Below are 25,352 nucleotides of genomic sequence, written 5' to 3' on the forward strand. Positions count from 1 at the left end.
TTGAGAACGGGCTAGCTCTGTCGGTAAGTTTTTGTCATATGTCGCACACTGAACACATCCCTTCTCGTCGGTCACCCCCTCACCCCGCCCCCGGATGCGGCGCTGTTGGCTTTGGCCAGGCCCAGCATTTATTGCGAGTCTGCACCTTCTTTGGTGACGAGTGGAGTGATGGGGAGTTTTGTAAGCAGGTCTTCTGTGGTCTCCTGTGCTCCACCAACTGCACCAACCAGCTTTTGCGAGGGGAGCAGCCCCAGCCCCGCAGGACTCCGCGCGACGATCCTGAGTCACGTGTGGAATGACATCCTTGAATTAATTAAACATCCACTTTAGATTTGCAGATAAAAGAAAGTAACAGGTCCCTCGGTATTTGTGTACTTCCCGGCCAATGGATGTATTTAGAAATTGCAGGATATATTTGCAGCTGTTAGGCCCTCAGGGATGGGCCGCAAATAAGTTTATTTATCCACTAGCTTTTATCCAGGCGGTGAGTTATGAGATGACCTCCATCTCAGCAAAATAAATCCTGGTATCCAGAGTCCAGCCAGCCTCATCTATTGCTGGATAGGGAAAGTGGATATTGAAATTTGTTTTCTTGGGAAGGCAGGAAGGCTCTATCTTGTACACATAAGGTTGCTGTGAGTGGGTTATAAAACTGCCAGACGCCTATTAAACTGGGGGTGTTGCTCATCTTTATTGAGCAGGAGTCGGGTTCTGATCGTGTGCAGGGCTGTGTTGGACCTTTATATGCACGCATTCCCAGGATCGGCGGCTTACCACCAGTACCTGATAAGCCATATGCTCTTGGGCGCAGGAGACAGGGACGAGTCGTGTCAGCCACAGGGTCTCCCCGAAGCCCTGCGAAGTAGCTCCAGGAGCAAGAGGCCACGTTTCCTGAAGATGCGCCTGCTGTGTGTTGCAGATGACTGATTGCCTCCATTATTCTGCTGTGCTTCGGTTAGAGCACCTAGGAAGATCAAAGCAGGGCAACGTGAATTTTTTTGCTTAGTGTAAATTTAAGCGTGGCCACAAAGCCTTGTGTCCTTCCCTCGGAGAAACAGTTTAGCCCGCAGAAAAGAATTAAATCCGCGGTATCTTGCAATAATGAGAAATTTGAAACGGCGAGGGTTAATTATTTCAATCCGACTTTAGTTACCCAATAAAACGTTTAAGGAGAGCGTCCAGGCAGCGCCCGAGTTAGTTTACAGTGCCATCAACTTTCAGCGTCTCTGTCCTTTTTCCTGCAGGATCATGCAGATCTGCGAAGCCATTTCTTCACAGTTGGGATGAAGCTAGAAACGGTGAATTTGAGCGAGCCCTTTGATATCTGTCCTGCGTCAGTGACCAAGGTGAGCTTCCCTCCCTTGCTCTCCGCCTCCCGCCGATCTGCTCACAGTGGGCCAGATGGAAAGTGCTGGTGCAGGGGCGGGGCCTCAGCGCAGTGAGCCGGACAGCACACCGGCCAGGGAGCAGCCTTCTCCCCGGGCCACGCTGTCCTCCGCACCCCTTTTGTCACTGGTCACACAGAGCCAGGCCGGTCACGTGCCCTCCTGTTGCAGCAGAGTTTGGGGTTAATACAACACGGACAAGACTGCAGATGCGGGTGTTCCCTGAGTGACCCGGACGGGGGTGCAGGTGCGCCGCTGAGTTTACAGCAGTGAACTCGGCCACGAATATGTGCCACCTTCTGTGGTTGGCCAGGGTCATATCCACGCGTCTGTTTGTTCCCGTCTCGTAGCACGAGCTGCTCGGCAGTTGCACACGGTAATCATCGCAGTAGTCCCTTGGTTCTCGTCCGCTGACAGTCCTTGGTGTGATCGACTTGCGTTCGGGAAATGCCGGCCAGGGACCCATCTCCATTGTCTGTCCCCACGTCTGCTGCCTTTTTGCCGCTGGCCTTTCCTTCACTAAAGGAAGAGCCTGCCTCTACGTTTCGCAGATTTGAAATGAAATTACCTTTGAACGTGATGTTATTTTTACGACGGGCTGATGGTCTTTCAGATTGTAATTTCCCTTGGCCGTGAAGATAATCTCACGGAAGTCACCTGTGGAAGTCACCCCTACAGTACGCGTTTCCACCTTAAGTGTCCTCTAACAGGTGGCGGGGGAAAGCGAGAAACCCAGCCTTCGTACCCAGTGTGTTTTTAGGTAATGGCCTTTTGCAAGGGAACTTAATTAACGGTCCGGAAGTCAATTCCATTTTAATTTCTTTTACCAAGGAAGACTGGATTTGTTAATACAGTGATGAGTGTCTTAGAGTCATTTTGTATGCTCTTTTTTAAATTCATGATTTGGTAAAATTGAGAAATACAGCGGTGATAATGTATTTCAGAGTATGGAAAATGGTTATAGTCATGGAATGCCTTTCTCTTTTTTTTTCCAAATATTTTTTCTTTAGAACATAAATTACTTTTATATAACGCTTACAGTACTTTATGTAAAGAATAACTTCCCGCCCGAGAAAAATACTGACTTAGGCTTTTGCAGCATGGTTTTGGGGGTTGCAATTTATGCCCTCACAGTCATACACCGTGCATTAAAAGCCTTTTTATTTAAATTGACTTTTGGGGTTCTTGAATGTGTATTCTGGTAGGTGCACATTTTCCCAGAATTGATGAGTGGTATCTTGCGGAAGCCTGGCCAGGATTTCCCTTTGTTCTAGCAGCAGCCGATACGGTGAAGCCAGCTGCCGGTTTACCTGGATGCATATTACCCAGTCCTCTTTCCAAGGGGCTAAGTGTCAGCTTCGCCTGGTGTTTCCACAGTAAAGGAAACAGGTGCAGACGTGCTGAGTCCTGTCAGTAGTGAACTCACACTTCCATGCCTGTAAATAATTGTAATCGATCATGTTAGAATGTGGCATGCTACTTATGGTTAGGTTCAGCCTAAACATCCTCGTCTTGTTGGATAGATTTCCGGTAACAGTAGTTTAGTTTCCTGATAAATAATTTTATCTCTAAATAAAACTTCTTGGGGTTGGGACCAGGGAGGATATTTTCTCTGATTTTTTTTAAGGTACACGTTTTCTTTCTTTTCTTTTCTTGTATTTATTTTTTTTTCATTTTATTATGTTATGTTAGTCACCATACAATACATCATTAATTTTTGATGTAGTGATCCACGATCCATTGTTTGCATATAACACCCAGTGCTCCATGCAGAACGTGCCCTCCTCAATACCCATCACCGGGCTAGCCCATCCCCCCACCCCCTCCTCTAGAACCCTGTTTGTTTCTCAGAGTCCACAGTCTCTCATGGTTCATCTCTCCCTCCAATCCCCCCCTTCATTTTCCCTTCCTTCTCCTAATGTCCTCCAGGCTATTCCTTATGTTCCACAAAGAAGTGAAATAATAAGATAACTGACTTTCTCTGCTTGACTTATTTCACTGAGCATCATCTCCAGTCCCATCCATGTGGATGTAGAAGTTGGGTATTCATCCTTTCTGACGGCTGAGTCATATTCCACTGTATATATAGTACACGTTTTCTTTTTCATTTTAGTTTTTCTTACCCTTTTTACCAAAGATAACACACTCAGTCTTTCTGTTCTGCATGCATCCCTTTTCCTTCTCCTGTTGGACCTCTGTTGTAGAACACGTGGATTGAAAAAATGTGGGCTTTGGCCTCTTAGCACATAGATGGGCATGTCCCCAGGTTCAAGACTCCCTACATAGAGGGAAATATGAGGATATTCTTAATGTAGTCGGTGTTTGTAATTAAACACATTCCTCCTAACACTGGAGAAGGTTTTAGAATATTATGTTTGAGAATATAACGCTGCGCTGTTACTACTCATCATAATGAAATTTTCATTTTCATTTTCCTCGAGGCTTTTCTTCATGGCACACCTGTTGAAGGAATAAATAAATAACATTAAAGCCAATAGACAGGAAAGCAGTTAACTGTGGCACAGATCCTGGATGAAATGCCCAGCCTTTAGCCATACAGTGAGATTATAGATTATGTTTTTGGTGGTCCAGAACAGTATGATACTGACAGATGATGATGACGGTGACCTGTGTATGTGAAATCTATCGTATTGTTTAGATAAACAGTCTTGGTTCTGTTTCTTTTATGGCTACCTCTGAGCCACATAGTCTTGGGCCGGTTGCTTACCTGCTCTAGGTTTTACTTCTGAGACCTGCAGGTTCTAGACCTGATCGGTATCTCTGGACATGTGAAACATAACCCTGATGAATTTGAAGAAACTGATTTACTTGTTTTCTGAAGTACACACACACGAATGTGCATTTTAATAGGTTTTAGAGATTCCTTAGTGCGCACCCTTACAGGGTCCAGTGGTGCTAAGAGATTCAGCCACCAGAATCCCGCACTTTTAATATACGTGTGTGTGTGTGTGTGTGTGTGTGTGTGTGTGTGTGTGTCCATGCACACGCATATGAGACTCCATCCCATCCCATTGGCATTTTTAAGCACTATTCTGGACACTGGGAACGTAGACAAAAGTCCCTGCTTTTACAGAGCTTATATTTTCATGGCGGCGGGGGGCGGAGACAAAGTCAGTAAATCCATACAGAATGTTATGTGTTCAACGCTAAGGAGAAAGACACAGCAGGGAAGGGACGAGCAGAGGGTGGAAGCCAGAGTGCGGGATGTGGTTTTAAAAGGGGCTGCAGGGAAGATCTCTCTGGGAAGGTGAGGTTTGGTCCTTTGCTCTGTAAAGTCTACTTTCCAAAGGCAGACCTCAGGCAGCACAACAACAGCCGTTTACCGGAATCAGCACGGAGGAGAACAGAAGTTGAGTGCACTCTGCTGCTTTGCTTTTAATTAGACTGCTTCCCGAAGATACTTTGGAAATGAAGCAGCCAGGAATCAGAGCTTTAGTAAGTGTTAGGGTTTCCTAAGCAAGACTGGTTTATGTCTGTCGAGCTCGTAAAGTGATGCCTTTCTCCCTGGCCTGTTTCACATACTTTAGGTTCTTGAACGCCATCATGCTTTGAAGTGCTGGGTCCCTCTCGGTTTTGCATTTTACTCTTCTTGTTCCTAGTTCTTCACTGATGTTTTCTTTTTCCCTACATGCAGTGGCTGTGTGTGCAGTTCCTGTGTACAAAGCATTTTCTGTGCATTGTGGGAACACCCTGATGAGTAACAAAGAGGAGACTGCCCTCAGAGGATCTGTTGGGGGAGACCGATTTGGGATCAGCCCCCAGGAAGGAATGAGGACTTTCAGGACAGAGGTGCAGGGGTGAAGCTTCGGGGCCACAGAGCAGGGAACCTACACTCAAACCGGAGTGGTCAGGGAAACGTTCCAGCAGCATTGACTTTCAGGATGCACCTTGAAAAATACACTGTGTTTTGAAAGAACTTCGGCACAGTGGGTGTTGAGGCTGGGAGGATGCAGGGATGTGCCTGGGGGTGGGGGGTGATTCTTCTTGGGCTGGAGCCTGGGGTCGTTGCAGGGCTGGGAGGCCGGATGAAGCCGGAAGTCCCCAAGCCAGCTGGTGGAGCTTCTTGAGAGATCTGGTGTGAGCTCGTGGGTCCCTGCTGTGGACAAGGAGAAACCGCCCACCTTCCAGGGCCCATCTTGGCGTTGCTGTAGGCCTGGCTTTGTCTTCCTGCATAAGTTTGGTTTTCTTCCAGCCCTGACTGTCAGTTGACTTCTCTAAAGTCACCCATGTTGTTTCCTTCTCTGTTTTATATGTGTACTACTCATTCGCTTCTCTTTCCATTAAAATGACTGGAGTGCTCAACTCTTAACTGATTAGCAACTGGATCAATTTAGTAATATACATCGAGGTGCCGGTTTGTGCTGAAATTGTTTTCATGAAATGTATTTATTGCCTTTGGAAGCTTGCTAGCATTTCATACTAGCCTCAAATGAAAATCCCACGGAATTAACCCTCGGCTCTGTGGTTTGTTTTTTCTTTCAGGTTTTTAACAATCATTTTTTTCAAGTGACCATTGACGACCTAAGACCAGAACCTAGTAGACTCTCAATGCTGTGCCATGCGGATTCTTTGGGGATTTTACCAGTACAGTGGTGCCTTAAAAACGGAGTCAATCTCACCCCTCCCAAAGGTTTGTATTCTGCGAAAATGTGCAGGGTTTGGGTGGCTCAGGAGGGCGTCCTACTGTCACCGAAGTGTGCCTTTGTTAATCTCGAGAAGTTTAGCTTGTAAACAACTTCAGCATCGTGGGAGAGGTGTGTCTGGCAGGTGGCTTGACGCAGGAGTCTATCCCAGCTCCCCGCCCTGGTGAGGTGCGTGACGTTGGGCTCCTCCAGATGTCCACTTCTGTCCATCCTACTTCCCTCTTGGTCATCGTGTGCAGGGCTGCTGGGGTGTGCTGACAGAGGGCACAGCATCGCTACATGATCAGGGTTCAACACAAACGTGTCTGAGAAGTGGCTTTAAAAATGCAACAAGGGGTGCCTGGGTGGCTCAGTTGTTTGAACATCTGTCTCCATCTCAGGTCTTGATCTCAGGGCTGTGAGTTCGAGTCCCCCGCGTTGGGCTCCAAGGAAGAAGCATTTCTTTCCATTTTTATTTCCAATAATTTAAATTTTCCCCAGAGCTCGGTCACTCTCTGATAGCCAACAATTTGATGCACTAACACATTAAAATAATTCAGTCGGGAGCCGGGTTGCACTTAATTTCAAATTGGGACCATGTACCGCATTCTTGTTGGTAAGAACTGCACTTACTGTTCTGTAACATGGTTTGCTGTCCCTGACAGTTGTGATGTTCATGCAGGGAAGAGAGCAACCAGATGGAGAGGGGGTGCGAAGGAAAACAGAGGGCATGATAGAATAACAGAAGAGAAAATGGGAAGAGATGACCTAGAAGAATAAACCTTACAGCAGGGTTTTAACCGCAACCCACAAATAATACAGGGGTTCTGTGCTGACCTTTCCAACTCGCCAGGGACTGGATTATGGGTAGTGTTCACCATGCTGGGAGGTTAACGCCTGCACGTTAGGTTCCACATGCAGCCTTTCATCATGCTGCTCCTGCCTCACTTGTCTGTCCTGAGCTCCCCTGGGCTCCCTCCCTCTGTCCTCCACGCTCATCCCCACTGGGGAGACACCTGTTGAGTGTTTCCACCTCTGCCGTTGATCCTTCTCATTAGGGGGCTGCAGTGGCAAAATGTGGTCTCGTTACAATGTGGTGAACTTTTAGAGACCACTGTTTGCCCTGTTGAATGTGCCTAACTCATTTTATCCTCAAAATGAGCATGGCCCTGGGATGGGGCTTAGTTGCAGAGAGCTTCTGTGACCTGCCCAAGGCCACATCGCATGGATGGTAAGTAATAGCGAGGGTGTCGGCATCCTGCTGGTCCTCACAGGTGTCTCTGGCCAGATCGCGCTTCAGTCTTCAAGACCGTCAAATGGGACACCTGCGGGATTCTGCGGGTGCTCTGCAGGGTCAAACAATAATGTGAGTCTAGGTATCTTTTTTTTTAAAGATTTTATTTATTTATTTGAGAGAGAGAATGAAAGAGAGTGAGCACAAGAGGAGGGAGGGTCAGAGGGAGAAGCAGACTCCCTGCTGAGCAGGGAGCCCGATGCGGGACTCGATCCCGGGACTCTAGGATCATGACCTGAGCCAAAGGCAGTCGCTCAACCAACTGAGCCACCCAGGCGCCCGTGAGTCTAGGTTTCTTTTTAATCCTGTTGGTCCTACAGGTTTTTCTATTGTGAACCATCTTGTAGTAGATCAGGGAAGTCTTTCTCTGCTGCACAATTTAACAGCAGGTCACTTGCGGAGTTTGAAAGTCCCATGGACCATCTCTACTTCCTGCTGACTTCTGTAATCAGAGCATTTGTACGGATGGCTCCACGTCATTGAAGAAAGACTTCTTCTAGATACCTGAAATGCTGCGTGGTTGCACTTTCTAAAGTTCTAAGTAGTAATAAGATCCCTTTAAGAATTTAAAGAAAAAAATCAGTTGGGTGGAAAAAAAGGGGGAGAATATTCGTATATGTATTTACGCTGCTTGATTATTCCATTAGGCAGGGGTTAAATATTTACCAGATTTTTGGTTTACCAAAATGTTTACCAAATGTCTCTAGGTTTTTTAAAATATTTTTTTATGAACTTTTAAGTGTTAGAAATATGTTTTAGAAAAGAGGTTGTTGGCATAATTTGGGTATTTATTTGGAAAAGGGGTGTGCCTATTTGGATAATTGCATTTCATGATATTTGGAGAAATACAGTTGGAGAATTACGGTTCTAGGGAATAATTTTTCCAAGTGCCTGTGGTTATATAACAGAGTCTTGGCTTTAAATACTGAGCTCTCATTGTTTTGTGAGAGTACGTTTGTTTTATATATTTATATATATGTTTTGCATGTAGTAAAATATATTTATTTTTGTAATTAAAACGAATTAAAATTGAGAGGTGGTGTTGGAGTCTTCTGTAGTGTTGATTTTATGATTTCCTTGTGAGGTAGCTTGTCACATCTTACGTGTCAACAGCAGGGCTGTGGAGCATTCTATAGAATTTTTTCAGACACCATTCTTTGCTTTCTTAATGTATGAATATAGACTCTCTTCTTTCTTAGAAAGGTTGTTTTTAACTTAAATTCTGAGCTATTTTATGCTTAGAGTATGTAGGATTTATTAGACATGTTGAGAAGAGAGTTTCATTGTTTTCTTGTGTGTATGTTTTCCACGAATGTTACTAACATCCTTTAGATTTCTGTTAGAACCATAAACACCACTTACAATTACAACATGTTGCCTGATCCCCAAAAGATATTATCCTACTCGCTCCCCAGTGGGAAGCCGCTGATGAAACAAAAGGTATCTGACGGTCTGGGGGGAGATTTGCAGAGAACATAAACCCATACTGACATTGTTTTGACTCTCTTTCTTAATTAAAAAAGAAAAATCTGTCTCCAGACGTTAGAGGCAGATAGTGTGTAAGCTAGAATGGAGGGGAAGGTTTCAGTAGGCCTCTGTTGAGAGCAAGTGCTTTCCTGGTAAGCAAAGGACAAGAACCTTCGAAGTTTTACTCCATTCGTTAAAAACCAGCACACAATTCAATATTATAGGCACTATAAAAAGTGATCAAGCAAGTAGGTAAATCAGCTAAGCAGAAGTGTATATTGGTTATCAACCGTGACTTGCTGTTTTTAAACTCTTTAATTAACCTCACTGGCATGTCACATCGAGGATGAGCCATAGAAGGAGAGGAGTAAACATCCCACCCAGGAGATATTAGCAGAAAATACTAAGCCTTTACCTCTGTCGTAAGTCTGTTGTACAGTGGGTACACAAAGGCTGGAAGTAAATGGCTTATTCTAGCACTTTGTCTCCACTATTTGGCCATCTTAGTAATAGGCACACACACTGTTCACGTGATTTAAGAAGTAAAGGTGTGTTTTTCATTATTATCAAGACGCAAAGTAGTGACCCCTAATTGGTATGGTCTCTACCTAAAGAAAAACCTCAGATGTTGACTGATGAAATTACCCCACTTTGTGATCTGCTGTATTTCAGACGTACCAGAGGGGACAGAAAATAGTAAATACCCACACTCCTGGAACCGGTGCTGGCATTTGGCCGCGTTTGATTCAGGTTTTTAAAAAAAATGAAATAAAGCGTTATAGAGTAGAACAGAAGACTCGAGCCCCCTTCCACTCCCTGTGCCTCACATTCCACATCTGTTCGTCGGTGAATCCCATTGGTACTTTTGGGATCTGACTGTGTGTCATCACGACCACCCAGTCCCGGCCACCATCTGATCTTTCTCTTGGTCTACTGCAGTGGCCTCCTGAACTCCTGAGTGAGGTGGTCAGGCTGGTGCTGTTAAGATGTACGTCATGTTAAGATCGCCGTGTTAAGATGTCCCTCCTGTCCAGAGCCTGCCGCCTCACTCGGTGGCAAGTGCAGGTCATGCTCCTAGCCTACAGCTCCCACTAGTTCCTGTCTGGCCTCATTTCATAGGATGCCCTCCACCCCAGTCTGCGCAGACCCACCAGCCTCCTCGTCCTTCCTGGGACATGGCACTCGGGCCCCCTTATGTCGTCTGTCTTCTTCCTTCACTGTCCCGTTGAGTATCAATTACAGATCTCTCCCCCCAACATTTGTATCTCCTTCGCTGCGTGGCTTTGCTGCACAGAACTTTTTAGCATGCCAGATACAGGTAATACAGATTTTACGTCTTTGTCCTGTTTTGTGTGTGTCTCTCCACTAAAGCGAAAGATCCAGAGAGCGGGGGTTTTTGTCTCGTTCTCTGCTCATCCCCAGTAGCTAGACTAGTGTGGCTGTTGGTCAGTATGCGTTGAGCGTTGAATGAAGTCCTGCCTTCAGAAGTGCTCCACCCTTCCTCTCTGCCGTGTCTCCACCGTCCCTTCCATTCTCCCCCCATCCCATACCCACCTTCCTAAACCTGTTACACTTTTACTGCATGCCTTTGAGGCTCTCATTGTTCGCTTGACAGCAGATCTTTTCGATGTGTGTATACATAGTATCATGCTGTGCCTCTCTTTATGTGACTTTTACCCTGTACCATCTTGCAGATCTTTCTCCACGTTGATGCAGTCAATTATTTATTCACTTTGCCTGTTGAATGAACAGACCTTAATTCTTGAAATCCATTTCCCATTGAAAGACTTTGAAGGTCTTTCCTGTTTTCTGTATTGTGAATGATACTGAAATGTGCATATGTGTACGTGTGCCCAAATGGGAGAGATCTCTGTGGGGGTATACCAAGACGTGGGATTGCCGGAGCTCCCATTTTGCATCCTCCTCACTACTCTGATTATGCCTTAGGCTCAAACATTGCCGTTCTGATGGCCGTGAAATGGGTCTCCTTCTGTCACTTTGGTCCCTAACCAGTTCAGTGGAGCAGTTCATCATGAGCTTGTTGACAATTTGTATTTCCTTCGTATTGTTGATTATATTTTTTGCCTTTCTTCTGTTGATTATAGAAGTATTTATGTTTGAATATGAATTCTTTTTTCACCATGCACTTCCCAACATGTGTGAAGCCATCTAGGCTATGGCTTGTCGCTTTGCTTCTGAATGGTATTCTATATGAAATATGAAATTATAATGTAGTCCAATACTACCAATCTTTTCCATTATGATTTGCTTATATGTCTTTGGAAATCTTTTTTTACTGATGTTCTTCTATGTTTTCTTTAAAAATCTTGCAGTTTCATTTTCTGTATTTAGCTCTTTAACGTACTTGGAGTTAATTTTTGCATGGCACGAGGAAAGAAAACAATTTTATTTTATTTTTTTCCTGAAGTTGAATTGGATTTTCAGATTCACCCATTGTCTCAGCGTCATGAATTGAATAGTCTGTGATTGCCTCTCTGATTTGTAATGTCACCACTAGCTACAGCGAGTCCCTTAAGGGGTGAGGACCTTATCTGTTCTTATTCTGCTTCGTTGGTCTCTGTTAGTCCATCTCTGCATAAATACGTCACTTTTAAGAATTGATTTTCCTTTATGTCTTGATATTCATCAGGTGAATCCCTCCACTTTTTCTTCCTTTTCAAAACTGTCTTAGTTGCTTTTGGCAGGTTATTTTTGTATTTTGTATTTTAGAATCAGTTTGGAAGACACTATAAAAAACCCCATTGGATTTTAATTGACACTTCATTATATCATATTTTAATAACTTTCAGTCTTCTGCTGGAATTTTTCCTAGGTACATTGTCCTTTTTCTTGTTGTGAATAGTTTTTTTTAATTATTATTCATTTGTTTTTTTTTTTACTGACGGTGGCCAGTATAATGGAATACCACTGGTTTTTGCATGTTTATTTCCTACCCAGTTGCCTTCCTAAAGTAGTGTGTCCCCAGAACAGTTTGTGTAAGATAAGGATGATCTGGCTCTTAAAACTAGCTTGTAAAACCATCTGGGCTGGTGCTGTTTTAGTTTGTGTAGTTTGTGTTCTGTTGACTATGAATTTATTTCCTTGAGTGGTTGTAAGTTTAGTCATGGTTACCACTTTTGTTTGAGACAATTTTGGTAATGTATATATATTTGCAGAATTATCTGTTTGTTTTTTAAGATCTTATTTGTGTATTTGATTTAAGATCTTATTTATGTATCTCTAGAGAGAGAGAGAGACTGTGAGGGGAGTGGCAGTCAGAGGGAAAGCAGACTCCCCGCTGAGCAGGGGGCCCGATGCAGGGCTCAATCCCAGGACCCCGGGACCACGACCTGAGTTGAAGGCAGATGCTTAACCGACTAAACCACCCAGGCACCCCCAGAATTATCTGTTTCGGCTGTACTTTCAAGTTTACTGTCAGAGTGTTTTGTTACATCAAACTTATTATTTGAATTGTTCAACCATTACATATTCTCTATTTTTGTTTCTCCTGTAATTTTCTAGAAGGTAAAATATCACAAAATATCATTGTGAGATTGAGGATCTGTCAACTTGTGTGTGTGTGTGTGTGTGTGTGTGTGTGTGTGTGTGTGTGTGTGAAGCATGGTAGGGCATTCAGGGCTGGGACTGTTGGAGCTTGCTAGTGTTGACCCTCTTTATCCCTAGCCAATCATTTTGTTTTAAAGCCTTTTTTTTTTTTTTTTTGTCTGACTCTCAGGTTCATTTGCTTCCCTATGTGGGTTGTGATTTTCCATTGTGAACTAATTTTCAGTGGTGGGGGTGATTTCTGTGGGAGTTCCATGATCCTTAAAGGACTTCCTTCCATCTAGTCTTGTATTAGGGTCTGCCCAGTGTTGTAGGATTTTTGAAAGTCCTAGAGAATTTATTTATTGTTTTATCTCCCTGGCTAGAAAGTAAGGATTTTAAAAATCCTTTTTATTTACTTCTGTATCCCCAGCACCTAAAACAGTGCCCGGTTCATGGAAGTGTCCCTGGATATTCAAGGAATGAACGAACAAATGAATGTCATGTTACTTTCTCAGCCTGTGCCATACGGAATTGTAACATTGTAACATTATACAGCATGCCCGCATGTGCCTCTGGCTTGGCGAAGCTGGGACTCCTCTCTTTCCCTGCTTACCCAGAGACCTGGGCCTGGAGCAGCTGTGTCTGCTTCTTCTCTCTTTCTAAGTGCGTCTGGTCCCGTTGTCACAGACCGGGCATCTGATGGGGACTGGGCGTTTTATAATAGGCTCAGTCCCTACTGCTCTGCTCTCTGGAGCCTGTGGATGTTTCCCACCCTCGTGAGCTCCAGATGTTCACTGGACTGGTCAGCTCTGCCTTTGTGGCCCTCATGGTTTTTTGGCATCTGGAGATTTTCTTCTCTGTTGAGCTTTGTAATTATTTTTATTATTACTATATTTCATTTGGCATCTGAGAGGGTCCTTCTTATTACTGGATTTGGAAGTTTATTCTCATTTCTAGCTTTCCGATTGGTTCTTGAACAGAAATTCGCTTTTGACTGAAAAGAGTTGGGGGAGTAAAACTGGGTCATTTTTTTTTATATCAGAAAATATTTCCGGTGGTTGGAAACGGCATCCCTCCTGTTGACTTATTCCTCAGTGTCGTCGTTCAGGATTCCTATATGGCTTTGCCATTGGCTGATACTTATATGATGTTAGGCTCCATCCTGGGGACATGTCCACATCTCCTAACATTATGTGTATGACTCAGGTTAATATCTGGGGTATGCTCCCAAACAGAGAAGTGTATTACGTGTCATCTTGTCACCTATACGTGTTAAATACGTTCAGCGTTGGTTTATTCTAGAAGATAAGGAAATTGGAACAGCTTGGGTTTATACTAACTTGACTTATTTGTTTCCATCCTTTTCCCTTATTTTCCGTGGTTCTTTCCCCCCTGCATTATTTCCGTTAATGTAAACACAGAAGAATTCGGTTGGAAATGAATGGGTGAATTTTAAAGATCTGCATCAGGGAGGACTTTACGGAATGTCAGCGGAGGGAATGAGGGGGCTGGAAGACTTGAGGGCGGGGGTGGGGGGGGACATGTGGGTGAAAAAAGGGCTTTAGGCAGTTACGAGCGTCTTTGCCTTCTTGCCTGTGAGCTGTGTGCAGACTCGTGCGTGGGTGGAACTGAGAGATAGTTGGGAAACCTGGCTCAGGAGGCGGCAGACTGGTGCCTGGGGCTGTGCCTGCCCCCCGACGTCTATGGTCTTGCTTCCTCACCTGTGCGGTGTGGACGTGCCTCCTACATCTACACATCAGCCCTATGAACGTGCTCTGAGGTGGACCTCTCCCTATGGGGCTGTGTGTTCTTCAGTCAGTGTGGTGGGCGTCTTCCGAGCTTTCTTTGCACGTTCTCCATGTCTCCCTCCATCCCGGAGTCCCGTTCCCACATGGTGTGTGTGTCCTTCTCTGTACCTGCTGAGGCAGGTGACCGCTGAACCTATTTCATCCTCATGTTACCCTCAACGGCCAGCAACCTGGAGACTCATGGGGAAAAGTGACTGAATTAAATGCATTTCCTTGTTTGAGAAAGTGTTACTACTTTTTAGGACTTCCAATTGTTTTGTTAAATATTTTCTTTTAAAGATTTTCTTTATTTATTTGACAGAGAGAGACAGGGAGAGAGAGAGCGAGAGCGAGCATGAGTAGGGGTAGAGGCAGAGGGAGAAGCAGACTCCCCGCCGAGCAGGGAGCCCCATGCGGGGCTTGATCCCAGAACCCTGGGATCATGACCTGAGCCGAAGGGAGAGGCTTATCCGACTGAGCCACTCAGGTGTCCCTTAGAGACTATTTTTTTTTTATTTATGGATTTAGTAACACATTCATTCTTTAAAATTTGGAGAAAAAGGAGAGAAGCTTCCTATCCTGAAGAAACAGCTTTTGGTGTATATTGTTTTAGATTTCTGTTTCCCAGAATATGTAACTTTGTGTATGGATTTAATTATTTTATACACACTAATTTGCCACTTACATGCCAAAATGTCTCCTACTTTAAATGACGGGAAAATTCCGTGATTTGCAGGTAAATAAATGACTTAAACACGTCCCTGTTGTTTGTGTGCATACAAACACATCTTTGATGCATAAGATGTTTGCATGGCATCCTATTATTTCTGTAGGATGCTCCATAGTGGAATTACTGCTTTGTTCTCACCCCAGCGCACTCTGACCAGCCCTACAGTCCCCCCTCCTTCCTCTTTCTAGAACATTCCAGACATGCTCCTGGAATTTCCCAGTTGTTGGTCCCTCCCCCTGGCCTGCCCTTGCCCCACATGGCCGCAAGTCTTGCTTCTTCAGTTCCTCAGACTTTCAGCTTTTCCTCAAGACTTCTCTGCTTCTCTCTATAACGCTCTGATCATCTTTTTACATTTGTGCATTATGTGTCTTCTCTCACTGAAATGTAAGCTTGCCTGGATAAGGGTTTTTGCTGGTTTTGTTCACTTCTGCATGCCTAGTACTAGAACCGTACCTGGCATGGAGCATGCACTTAATACGCGCTTTTCAATGACTGATTATGTGAATGAGCAAATGGCTAGTGGAGAGTAGACACCTCCTTAAAGATTTTGACACATTGCGCAATTGGCATCTGCAGCGGTTTTTTGAGTTCTATGCCAACCAGAAATGCATAAAAGCACCTGTTTTCCAACAGACTTTGCAGTGGTAGATTCTTACTATTATCTTTCATTTTGCCAGTCAGGTAAATGGCAAAGATGATATTCTATTGCTAATGGTATTTTTGAAGATTGTACAATTTTTTTTCCATATTCACTCAGCGTAGAGGAGCAGCTCTTACTCTCTGTGTCTAAACCACCATGATTATATGAGGTTGTCATGATTCATTTGCTGGTGCTGAGGAGAATCCTAACTTCCTGTAGGAACTGGATAAACTCAGGATTCTGTTAGCAAATGAGAAGCTGGAGGTTGGCTCTTGGGAGCTGGTCGTGGTGTATCCCACATGCTGAATTAGCTCTTGATTGATTGACTAGTGCCTTATCTTTTAAAATGGAGCAAAGGTGCTACACTTTCAAATAATTTTTATTGAAATAATTTATGATCATTATTGAAAACTTGGAAAATACAAAGAGAAGAAAAAAATAGCCACAAGTCCCACCATCCAGATAACTATGTTGATATTTACCATTACTAAGTTTTCCTTACATTTCCTCTGGTCTTTTTCTTTGCATACTTTTATATAAATTTGATAATTCTATACATGTTTGTGCCAGGCAGTCTTTCCATCTAAACCTATAGCAATAATGTTTTCATACATATATATATTTTTTTTACAAACTATGTGCAATTTCCCCTATCATTCACATGGACCTTGGATGAGTTTCCTATCCCTTCTGATTTGGGGATGTAAAGTGGTCTCCATCCCCAGAATTACCAATAATAATGCCGTTGTAGCTTAATGTAGGATACTTTCTCAGCTTTTAGGATTGTTTTTAAATTGTTGTGCAATTGTTGTCAAAGCTCGTGAAGATTTTTACTGCCAAATTGTTTTCTAAAAGGATTATCCACTTGCAGGACCAATAGTAATGTTTGCAAGTGGGGCTGTTTTGTGTCAATTAATTTGTATCACAAGGAAATGGGTCATGGACCTGTTCTCTTTTGGACCCGTAACAGTTGGAACTTCGTTCAGAATAAACACTGATAAAGCTCCAGTGGCCATGGTTCAACAGTCCCCTGGGGCAGCTTGTTGCAGATTTTAATAGCCCCAGGGGTTTTGATTTCCTTTTATTTTCTTTTCCCCTCTGCTATTTTCCTCCGTCCTGGGTTTACAACATGGTTTTCTAGCCACAGTTAAGCCTCAGTACTTCTTGTTCTGTCTTTGTTGATTAATGAGTATAATTGACCCCTGTTGTCTCTATTATACAAACCAGAGCAATTTGTTTTTATGTAACAGTTATATTCTGGGCTGTCACAAAACTGCCTTACAAAGAGCGAGCTCATTATCAGCCTGAAGGAAAAGAGTTTTAAGTGATGAAGGGAATAAAGGTCCCCAAGAGGAGGAGGAGAAGTCTAGGCTGTTCAAATGTTCAAGGAAATGAAGAGCTCTGGGGGCAAAATCATCCATTGTTGCATAGGTACCCAGCAAGACTTGGTTATATCTTAAAATTATTAGATTAAAAATGGCTCCCCATAGAGAGAGTCTGGAAGACTGGATATAGAAGGGTTGAATGTGGGTCTAAGAAACCATAGAGCATGATATTTGATGGAGTGGGTTGAAGCCCCTGGGAAGTTCATGGTTATAAACATGATTATAGAAAGCCCAGCTAAATGCCTCTGTAGGGGGAGTAGAGGTGACTTCTATGTTAGAAAGTTTTATCTGACCATAAAGAATACCCAGATTTCCATGGTATATCAGAAAGTGGCTTGTTATTCGTCTATATTTTTTTTCTTATTTCCCTTCTTCCCCCCATGATCTTGATGAAATTTTTGTCAGCTCACGAAAGTAACTAAGCAGCAGAGGTCCAGGGAAGAGACATCGAAACAGAATGAGATCTTGGCCTTAGCGAAGTCGGTCTGCCACAATCCTAAACAAATGGGGTCCTTCTGTTGCAGGATTCATCTTCAGCTGTTCCATGGAGAGCTTTTAGGAATTACCTTGTTTCATAACCTTTTTTTATCTACCCTGCCACACTTTTTTCATAGGAGAAGAGGAAGGAATTAACCACAGAAGGAAGGGGGAAAAAGTCCTAAGTAGCCACAGTAAAATAATGAATAATGGTGACTGAATTACAAAATGCAACAGCTAGAGGTGCCTTAAAGACCTTCCCTTTGTTTTGTGAATAAGGGAAGTCAAGCACAGAAGATGCCATTTGCTTTCGCCTTGTTTCACCCAGTTCCTGGTGGAGCTGGCTCTAAAACCCCAGATGTCCTCCTTTTATACGTTGCGTAGATTCTCAGCATTTTGAGCTGTCTTTTGGCACATTCTTCTGTTCTTACACATTAATGTAAAGATTTGATCCAAAACAGCTCCAGAGAAACCATTCTCAAAGTGTAGGTTTTATTAATTGTAAAGAAACTTGCATTATCTTGTCTAAAACATGTTTTGTTTGTAAGTGTTCAGAAAAAAGTTGGTTTGGTCCCTTCCAGAAACCTCTGTTGAGGGGGTCCCTTCTAGAAACCCCTACCAGAAATCTCCATCTGGCTCTGGAGAGAGGGGTTTGGGGGCAAGGGCAGGTGGAAAAACTTTCAGAATCTCTTTGAAACTCTCTGGAAAGAGTACAGCATCTCAAAACTATAAGACTTTTTGTCTCCTTGTTGGAAAGAAATGAGTTGTTGTCAGCCTTTATAGAATGACAGGCATGTCTTAGGAAGAAAGGGGGGTACTTCTGCCACTGATGGTCAGCAGGGGATGGGAGGGCCAAGGGTCAGGCCCTGGGCCAGAGGAGGACAGGTGCCTTCTTGGTTAACCCCATTCCCATCTTCTGAAGAAACTGGGTAAATTGAGCTTCTTTAATGAAAAGAAAATACTACCTTGTACTTGGGAGTACAAACGGAGGTAGGAGGCAACTGGTATCTTGACTTTCTTCAAAGAAGAATTTCTGGAGTCACTCTGCAGCTGTGGGATTTAGTAACTACAAGTCCCCATGTTAAGTGAATTTGCAGCTGTAGGATTTACGATGATATGGGGAAGAGAAAATGGGGACTTGGCTCAAAAACATACTTAAGAACTCCCTTGTGGATTTATTTTCCATTAAACCCATCAAGAGAGAACACTCAAGTGAAGGTTATGGTGACATTTTACAGTTTCCGTTTATCCCAATTGGTACTACACTCTTCGCTTTCATTGCTGTCCTTTGTTCACGGGAAATGCAAATGACACTCATAGGAAGAGGTGTTGTGCTATCCAGCTTAAACCGTATACCCAGTGCTGTGCTTATTTTATGATTTGGAACCGTTTTCTCTTCCCACGACCTTCCCAAGACCTTCTCCCATGTCTTGTCATGGTGGTCATGACGGATATACTCTTAATTGTGCCCCTCCTGCCACGTGAAATGAATAAAGAAGGGCAAAAAAACGACTGTGGTAAGATCTGTATTGCATTAAGTTTAGTATGTAGGAATAAATGTTTCTCGAACCCCTCCCTCCGTGTCTCTGATGTGTCCCCAGAGCCTCACCCCGAGAGGCCCGTCTTTGCCGATTTCTCGATTTCCTTCCTCCTCCGCAGTGTGATCCTAAAGCAGGACTGCTGTTGCCCCTTGTGCCTTTCGAGGCTTTCTCGGGAAAGCCTCAACTCCTTGTTCCCTATTTGTTCTACCTTCTGTTACTCTTTCAAAAACCATCCCCCGGGTGGTGTTTTCCAATAAAGTCTCATGGTTTCCACGAAGATACGGAGAAGCAAGTTCACGTGAGCTCAGGGTTTACGTGGAGGGAGGTATTCCTGTATATTTCTGCAAATGCATTGTGCGGTTGTGTGGTGTACAATATCCTGTCTCGCAGGTTCTCCTCCAAAGCAGATCTGTCCCCCCTCCCCCGGCATGTGCCGATGTGGGTTAATTCCACCCTTTACTTAGTTTCAGGCCCCACATTATGATAATGATGGTATACCTTATCAGAATTTAGTACTTTACATTTTCCCACATGCTCCTTAGGAAATCTGACATGCTGGCCGGAATAGGAGAGGACTTCACCGTTTGGGGCCCTATTCTTGGACCGCTTATTATTTTAATCAGTGACACACTCTAAAGCTGTTCATTTGTTCTGAGCTTTAGCCTGAGGAACGCTGTTTTGTCTGTGTTTCATCCTGTACAGGTTACTCTGGCCAGGACTTCGACTGGGCAGATTATCACAAGCAGCATGGGACAGAAGAAGCACCTCCCTTCTGCTTCAGAAATGTAAGGAGCTTGGTTCTTGCGACTCCTTTTATCCTAGATTGTTCACCGTAATTTTTGTAAGTTGCTTTCTATTCCTGAGCAAGATGAGAGTGCTGCTGTGTGCCACAGGATCGTAAAGCTTTTGTAGTTTTGAAAAAGTGCTCTTTCAGGTTGTGTATCAGTGTGACTCTGGGCCGTAGTAACAGATCCACCACTAAATGTATGGTGGTTCTGGATAAGGTCAGTCAGTTCTCACTTACGGAAGGGTCCAGTCTGTTCCTGATGAGTGCATGCCTCCGGTGAGCCTTTGGCTTCATCATCTGAATCTAGTGAGCAGGTAAGGAAAGGGGTGAAGGGGAAGCTAGTCTTACTTCTAAACACTGTAGCTGATATTGACATGTTACTCCATTCACCTTCCATTGGTGAGACCCAGTCCCTCGGCCACACCTGCCATGAATGAGGCTAGGAAATGTGCCATGGCCGACTGGCTTTTTGTAGCCAAGAGTCCATACTAAGTCAGCCAGAAGTCCATACTATAGAGAAAGGAGGACACGTTACATATGCACTTGCTGTGTGAAGTATACTGTTGATAAACCCATTGATAGGAGATTCTCTGCTCTTGAGGTATATTCTCAATATATATGATCATCAACTTCTTTTCCTGGATTACTTCAATAAGATGCTAGTCCAGCAGTTCTCTGCTTTGCTTACTTTAAGCCACTCCTTGGTTCAAATAGAGCTGTTGGCCTGATGGCACGTAAAAGAGCACTGTTGTGAGTCTCTGTGTGTGTGTGTTCACACACGTGTACTTGTTTAGTTATAGGAGTTGGTGGTATAAAGTCGCTTATAAATTATTCATTGAAACCTTATCAACCCTAGGAACTATGAAAAGGGATCTGGATTATTATTTCTGTTTTGAGAATGAGGCGTAAATATATAGCCTCCTGTGTTAAACATGCATTTAGTTATGAAAGTTAATTCTTTATGCTAAAAAAAAAAAGACTCAGTCCTCTAGTCGGGGACTGCAGGTAGTACAGTGTGGACAGCCCCCAGATCAGAGACTTTTTCTGGGCATGTGCTCCTAGAGCTGCTGATTCCTTGACTCCCCCCTTTTAATTTGTACTACGGGGCTAACAGCAGACGAGAACTAAGAGGGAGAGGGGTTGGCTTCATAGAGAAGCTCAATAGTGAGCATAAGTCAGAGGTGGATTTTGAAGAATGAAGTAGGTTGATCAGCGGGCCAGCTTGTACTTACATATGTGGAAACACATCAGCGGCAGAGTTGGAAAGCAGGGCTCCTGAAATGACCAAAGGGACTTTCTTCTGGCTGACACTGCGTTTGCACAAAGGTGGTTTTTCTGCAGCGTGGAAAGATCTGTGTGGTGAGTTGAGGTGGTAGCACGGAGACACTGTGGAGGCATGCCACCATGAGGATAGCCGCGGGTCAGCTCCCGGGGCTTATCAAGTCCCAGTGCGTCTGCCTAGACTTTTTACCATAGTGACATCACTTGTCACAGAGTCCTGGCCTCGTTGCCTTTCACTTAGGATCGTGGAAATACTTATCAAAACATCCCCAAACCCCTCTGGAGTTGTGCTTTCTACCTGACAAAAGAAATATTCCTTCCCTGCCTCTCCAGCCTTGGGAGGGAGGAGAATCCTGACGTGTCCCCTAGTTTTGGAGGTGGGGAGTTGTTTCTTCTCTGACAACACAGTTCCACCACAGCTGCTTTCCATCCGTCCATCTTCTGCTCCCGTTCCGTCAGCAGCTGGCTATGTGCAATTTAATCGTGGAGCAAGCAGCCACATCCCCAGGTGGCCTCTGAGCTTTCAGGATTTAGCTACCAAGATGAAATCTCTTTTAATGAATATGCTGGCATATTCATTAGGAATGCACTTGTTACAAATATGGCCCGCTTTGTTTCTGGCCCTCCATTTATTTAATCGACAGGATTGTTATCTGCCTGTAGGCATGTGCATTGCATTACCGGTGCTTTGCTGAATTTTGTTAGCTCGCTACAAGTGCTCTTTAATGGAATGCTTATTATGAATTCATTTTTTTAATCACACATCTTGTGTGTACTAGAGGAGGGGTGGTGTGGAAGTGGATTTCCCGGGGGATGTTTAACAATCAGAGGCAGTGCTGAAATGGATTGACACAGCCAAATGCTTAGTAAAATAAACTCACAGGTAACAGTTTTGCTATTGATCTTTATAAATTACCCTCAAGCAGTGAGTTGAAACGAAAATATGTTATGCGGTTGTGGCTTTCCCTTATTAAGTAGGATAAAATGCATTTTGACTTACTTAGAGGCTTTTCAGGCAGCCTATCGAGTCATATTATCAAAAAGGAGCTCAATACGTAATATGTGTGGATGAGGCAGGATGACTTGCAGAAAAATAACCCACCTAGAATTTCTGTGTTTCCTATTTCCAAAGAACCATAAAGGAAAAGTGCAAATTGCTTTCTCAACATACACTGGATAATTTTGTTCTGGTTAGATAAAGGTGTAATTGCATTTGCAACTTAACCTGTATAAAAAGAGATGTGAATAACCTTAGTGTCTTCCCATGGGTCACGTAAGGATGTAATTGCTGTTATTTACAGGAACCTGTTAATCTCAGTTTATTTATTTCAAAATAGATATATTATAGTAATGTAATGTCTGGTTGAAATTTATAGTAGTGGATGATTTTGGAAAATCTTATATTTATTTAAAAATAATGCTAGGAGGGAGTTTTGCTTTTAGTATTGGCTGAGCTCATGCTGAATTGATCCTCTGGCAAATAGCAACTATAGACTCTGGACAGGATACCAAAACAACTACCTTGGGTGTGTGGAGAATGAACAGAAGTGAGCAGATCTGGAGGGGAGCAGATGCTTGGAAGGAACATTATGGGGTGATTGTGTGATTTTTTGTTTCAGACTTTTTTTGACAGTTGACAACGTATGAGATGACAAAACCAGTGATATAAAAATTACGGTCTTTCTGGCCTGATGAACCAGATAATGGAATTTGGGCAACTGCAACTGTTGGAAAGTGAGAAGAGTCTCAGATGGGGAAGAGCCAGGCGAGGGAAGCACAGATTCTGTGTATAAACTCTGCTTAAATTTTTGGCTGATCCTTGGATTGTGTATTTTCCAGGCAAACTTCCAGGCAGCCTAGTTAAGGACGGAAGACTGAGCTGAGGTTTGAGCTCCTTCTCAGGAGACAGAGTGTGTAGTTTGAGTCCAGACAAGTTAATTGCTTGCTTAAAACAGAAAACCACACTCTTGGGAAGAACATAACACAATCCAGAGTCTCTACCACATAACATTTTAAACATCCAGACTTCAGAGTTGCTTAGCCCATGAAGAAATGTGAAAATTCTCAGTAGAAAAGATAATCAACAGAGACCAAACCCGACATGACCCAGATGTTGGAAGTAGAAGACACGTATTTTAAAGCTCCCATTAAAACTAAGCTCGGTCCAAAGCAGTGATTCCCAAAGTGTGGTCCTTAGGCCAGCAGCTCCAGCATCACCTGGGAACTTGTTGGAAATACAAATTCTGTGGCCTTACCTCAAATCAAATGAATCACAAACTTTGGGGTAAGGCACAGCAGTCCATTTTTAAAAGGTTCTCCAGGTGATTCAGATGTACCCTAACATTTGAGAAGGAAAATATGAATGAGAAGGTAGGAAGTGCCAGAAGAGAAGTAGAAGGTGTAAAAAAGAGAAATTCTAGGACTGAAAAATAAAATACCTAAAATAAGCAAATTCATTGGAAGGGCTTCCTAGCAGAATGGAGGTGACAGGGGAAGGAGTTGGAGTTGATGATTTTGATCCTATCTGAAGAACCGAGAGAAAAAGAAGCTTGAGTGTGGGGAATGAGAACAGAATCTCAGGGACCTGAGGGATGATATCATGTGTAGTTGGAGACCCAGAAGAAATGGCCACAGAGACTGTGGAAGAAAAAATATACGAAGAAACAATGCCCAAAAGTTACCAGAGTAGCTGGAAGTACTAAATGCACAGGTTCAGGAACCTCTGTGGGCGCCAAGTTTGTATAAATAAGAAGAAGCCCAACCTAGTCAAACTGCTCATAACCAGACATAAAGAGAAAAATGTTGAAAGCATCCAGAGAGAAAATGATAGTTCCCAAAGAGAGGAACAACAGTTTGAATGACAGTGAACTTCACATCATAGACAGGGACACCAGAAGACAGCAAACCACTGTTTTTAGAGTACTAAAAGAAATAAACCACCAAAGCTAATGCTTCTTGAGTGAAGAAACAGACACTTCACCATGGAAGATAGACAAATGACAAAGAAACGTGTGAAAAAATGCTCAACGTCATTAGCAGTAGGGAAGATGCAAGTTAAAGCTGTGATTAGCGAACATGGGACACCTATTAAGATATTAAAATTGGAAAACGTGGCAATACCAAGTGCTGGTGAGGATGTTTAGCCACTGGAATGTTGCACGCTGCTGATGGAAATGTAATGTGATATATGGAAACTAATTTGGTGGTTTCCTAGGAAGTTAAACATACATTTACCATGTGGTCCAGCAATTCCATATTTAGAGAAATGAAAGCTGCGTTATAGGCTGCATTGTATTCCCCCCAAATTCATACAATGAAAGTCCTAGCCCGTAGTACCTCACAATGTGACTGTATTTGGAGTTAGAGTTTTTGAAGAGATAATTAAGGTAAGGTGAGGCCATATGGGTAGGCCTTAATCCATCCAGTATGATTGGTGTCCATATGAGACGTGATAATTAGGACGCAGACTGTGTACATGGAGGAAAGACTGTTTGGAGACAGAAAAGGTGGCTGTCTCAAGCCAAGGAGAGCGTCCTCAGAAGAAACCAACCCTGCTGACGCCTTGATCTCAGACTTCCAGCCTCTGGAACAGCGAGATAAATTTTTATTGTTAAAGCCACCCAGTGTGTGTTATTTTGTTATGGCATTCATTACAAGCAGACTAATAGACGCTGTTCACACAAAAACTTGTGCTTGAATGCTTATAGCGGCTTTATTCACAATCACCAGAAATGAGACACAGCTCGAATGTCCTTCAACTGGTAAGTGGACGGGACTGTGGCATAGCTGTAGAAACTACTCAGCAGTAAAATAGGACGAACTACCCGTTTGTGCAGTAGCACGGATGAATCCCAAATGCATTTTGCTTCAGTGGAAGAAGCAAGACTGCACAGTGTATGGATCCGTTGATGTGATCTCATGGAAAAAAGCAAAACTCTAGGAACAGAAGACAAGTCCATGGTCCTGAAATTGGGAGTCTGGGAGGGATTGATCAACAAAGATCCAGTGCAAAGGTGTTTTGGAGGTGAAGGGACTGCTCTGCGTGCTGATTGAGGTTATGGCCGCAAGACTATATGCGTTTTCTCTAACAGCCGACCTTCAGGGAACAGGGCAGCAAAAAGAATGAATGTTCCTATGTGTAAATTTTTTAAAAAGTGAATTGAGAAAGTAAATAAAAGCCAAAAACCACAAATGTAAAATAAAGACAATTTCAGGTAAAACTATGGGAATTCGCCACCAGCAGACCTGCACTAGAAACCGCGCTAAAGAATGTTTTTCAGGCCGAAGGAAATGATGCCAGATGGAGACTCAGGCCGACTCCTCACACCCATGGATATGCTCAGGCGCGCTGCGAGTGAGGAATACAGGGAAGGAAGAAGACATGATGTG

At 43.5% G+C, this 25,352-nt stretch overlaps 1 protein-coding gene across 3 annotated transcripts in view; it reads left to right on the top strand.

The window, feature by feature from the left end:
* Positions 1 to 25,352, top strand: part of SFMBT2 (Scm like with four mbt domains 2) — a 230,431-nt gene that overhangs the window by 140,133 nt on the left and 64,946 nt on the right. For all 3 annotated transcript variants that reach the window (XM_088025816.1, XM_088025815.1, XM_028114618.2), the window contains exons 8-10: positions 1,245 to 1,346; positions 5,889 to 6,036; positions 19,598 to 19,680. In XM_088025816.1, the coding sequence (XP_087881942.1) occupies positions 1,245 to 1,346; positions 5,889 to 6,036; positions 19,598 to 19,680 (333 nt within the window). The remainder of the gene's footprint in view (positions 1 to 1,244; positions 1,347 to 5,888; positions 6,037 to 19,597; positions 19,681 to 25,352) is intronic.

Source organism: Eumetopias jubatus, unplaced genomic scaffold, assembly GCF_037043125.1.
Source record: "Eumetopias jubatus isolate StellerSeaLion01/CBP00866 unplaced genomic scaffold, mEumJub1_p1.0 scaffold_8, whole genome shotgun sequence".
NCBI lineage: Eukaryota > Metazoa > Chordata > Mammalia > Carnivora > Otariidae > Eumetopias > Eumetopias jubatus.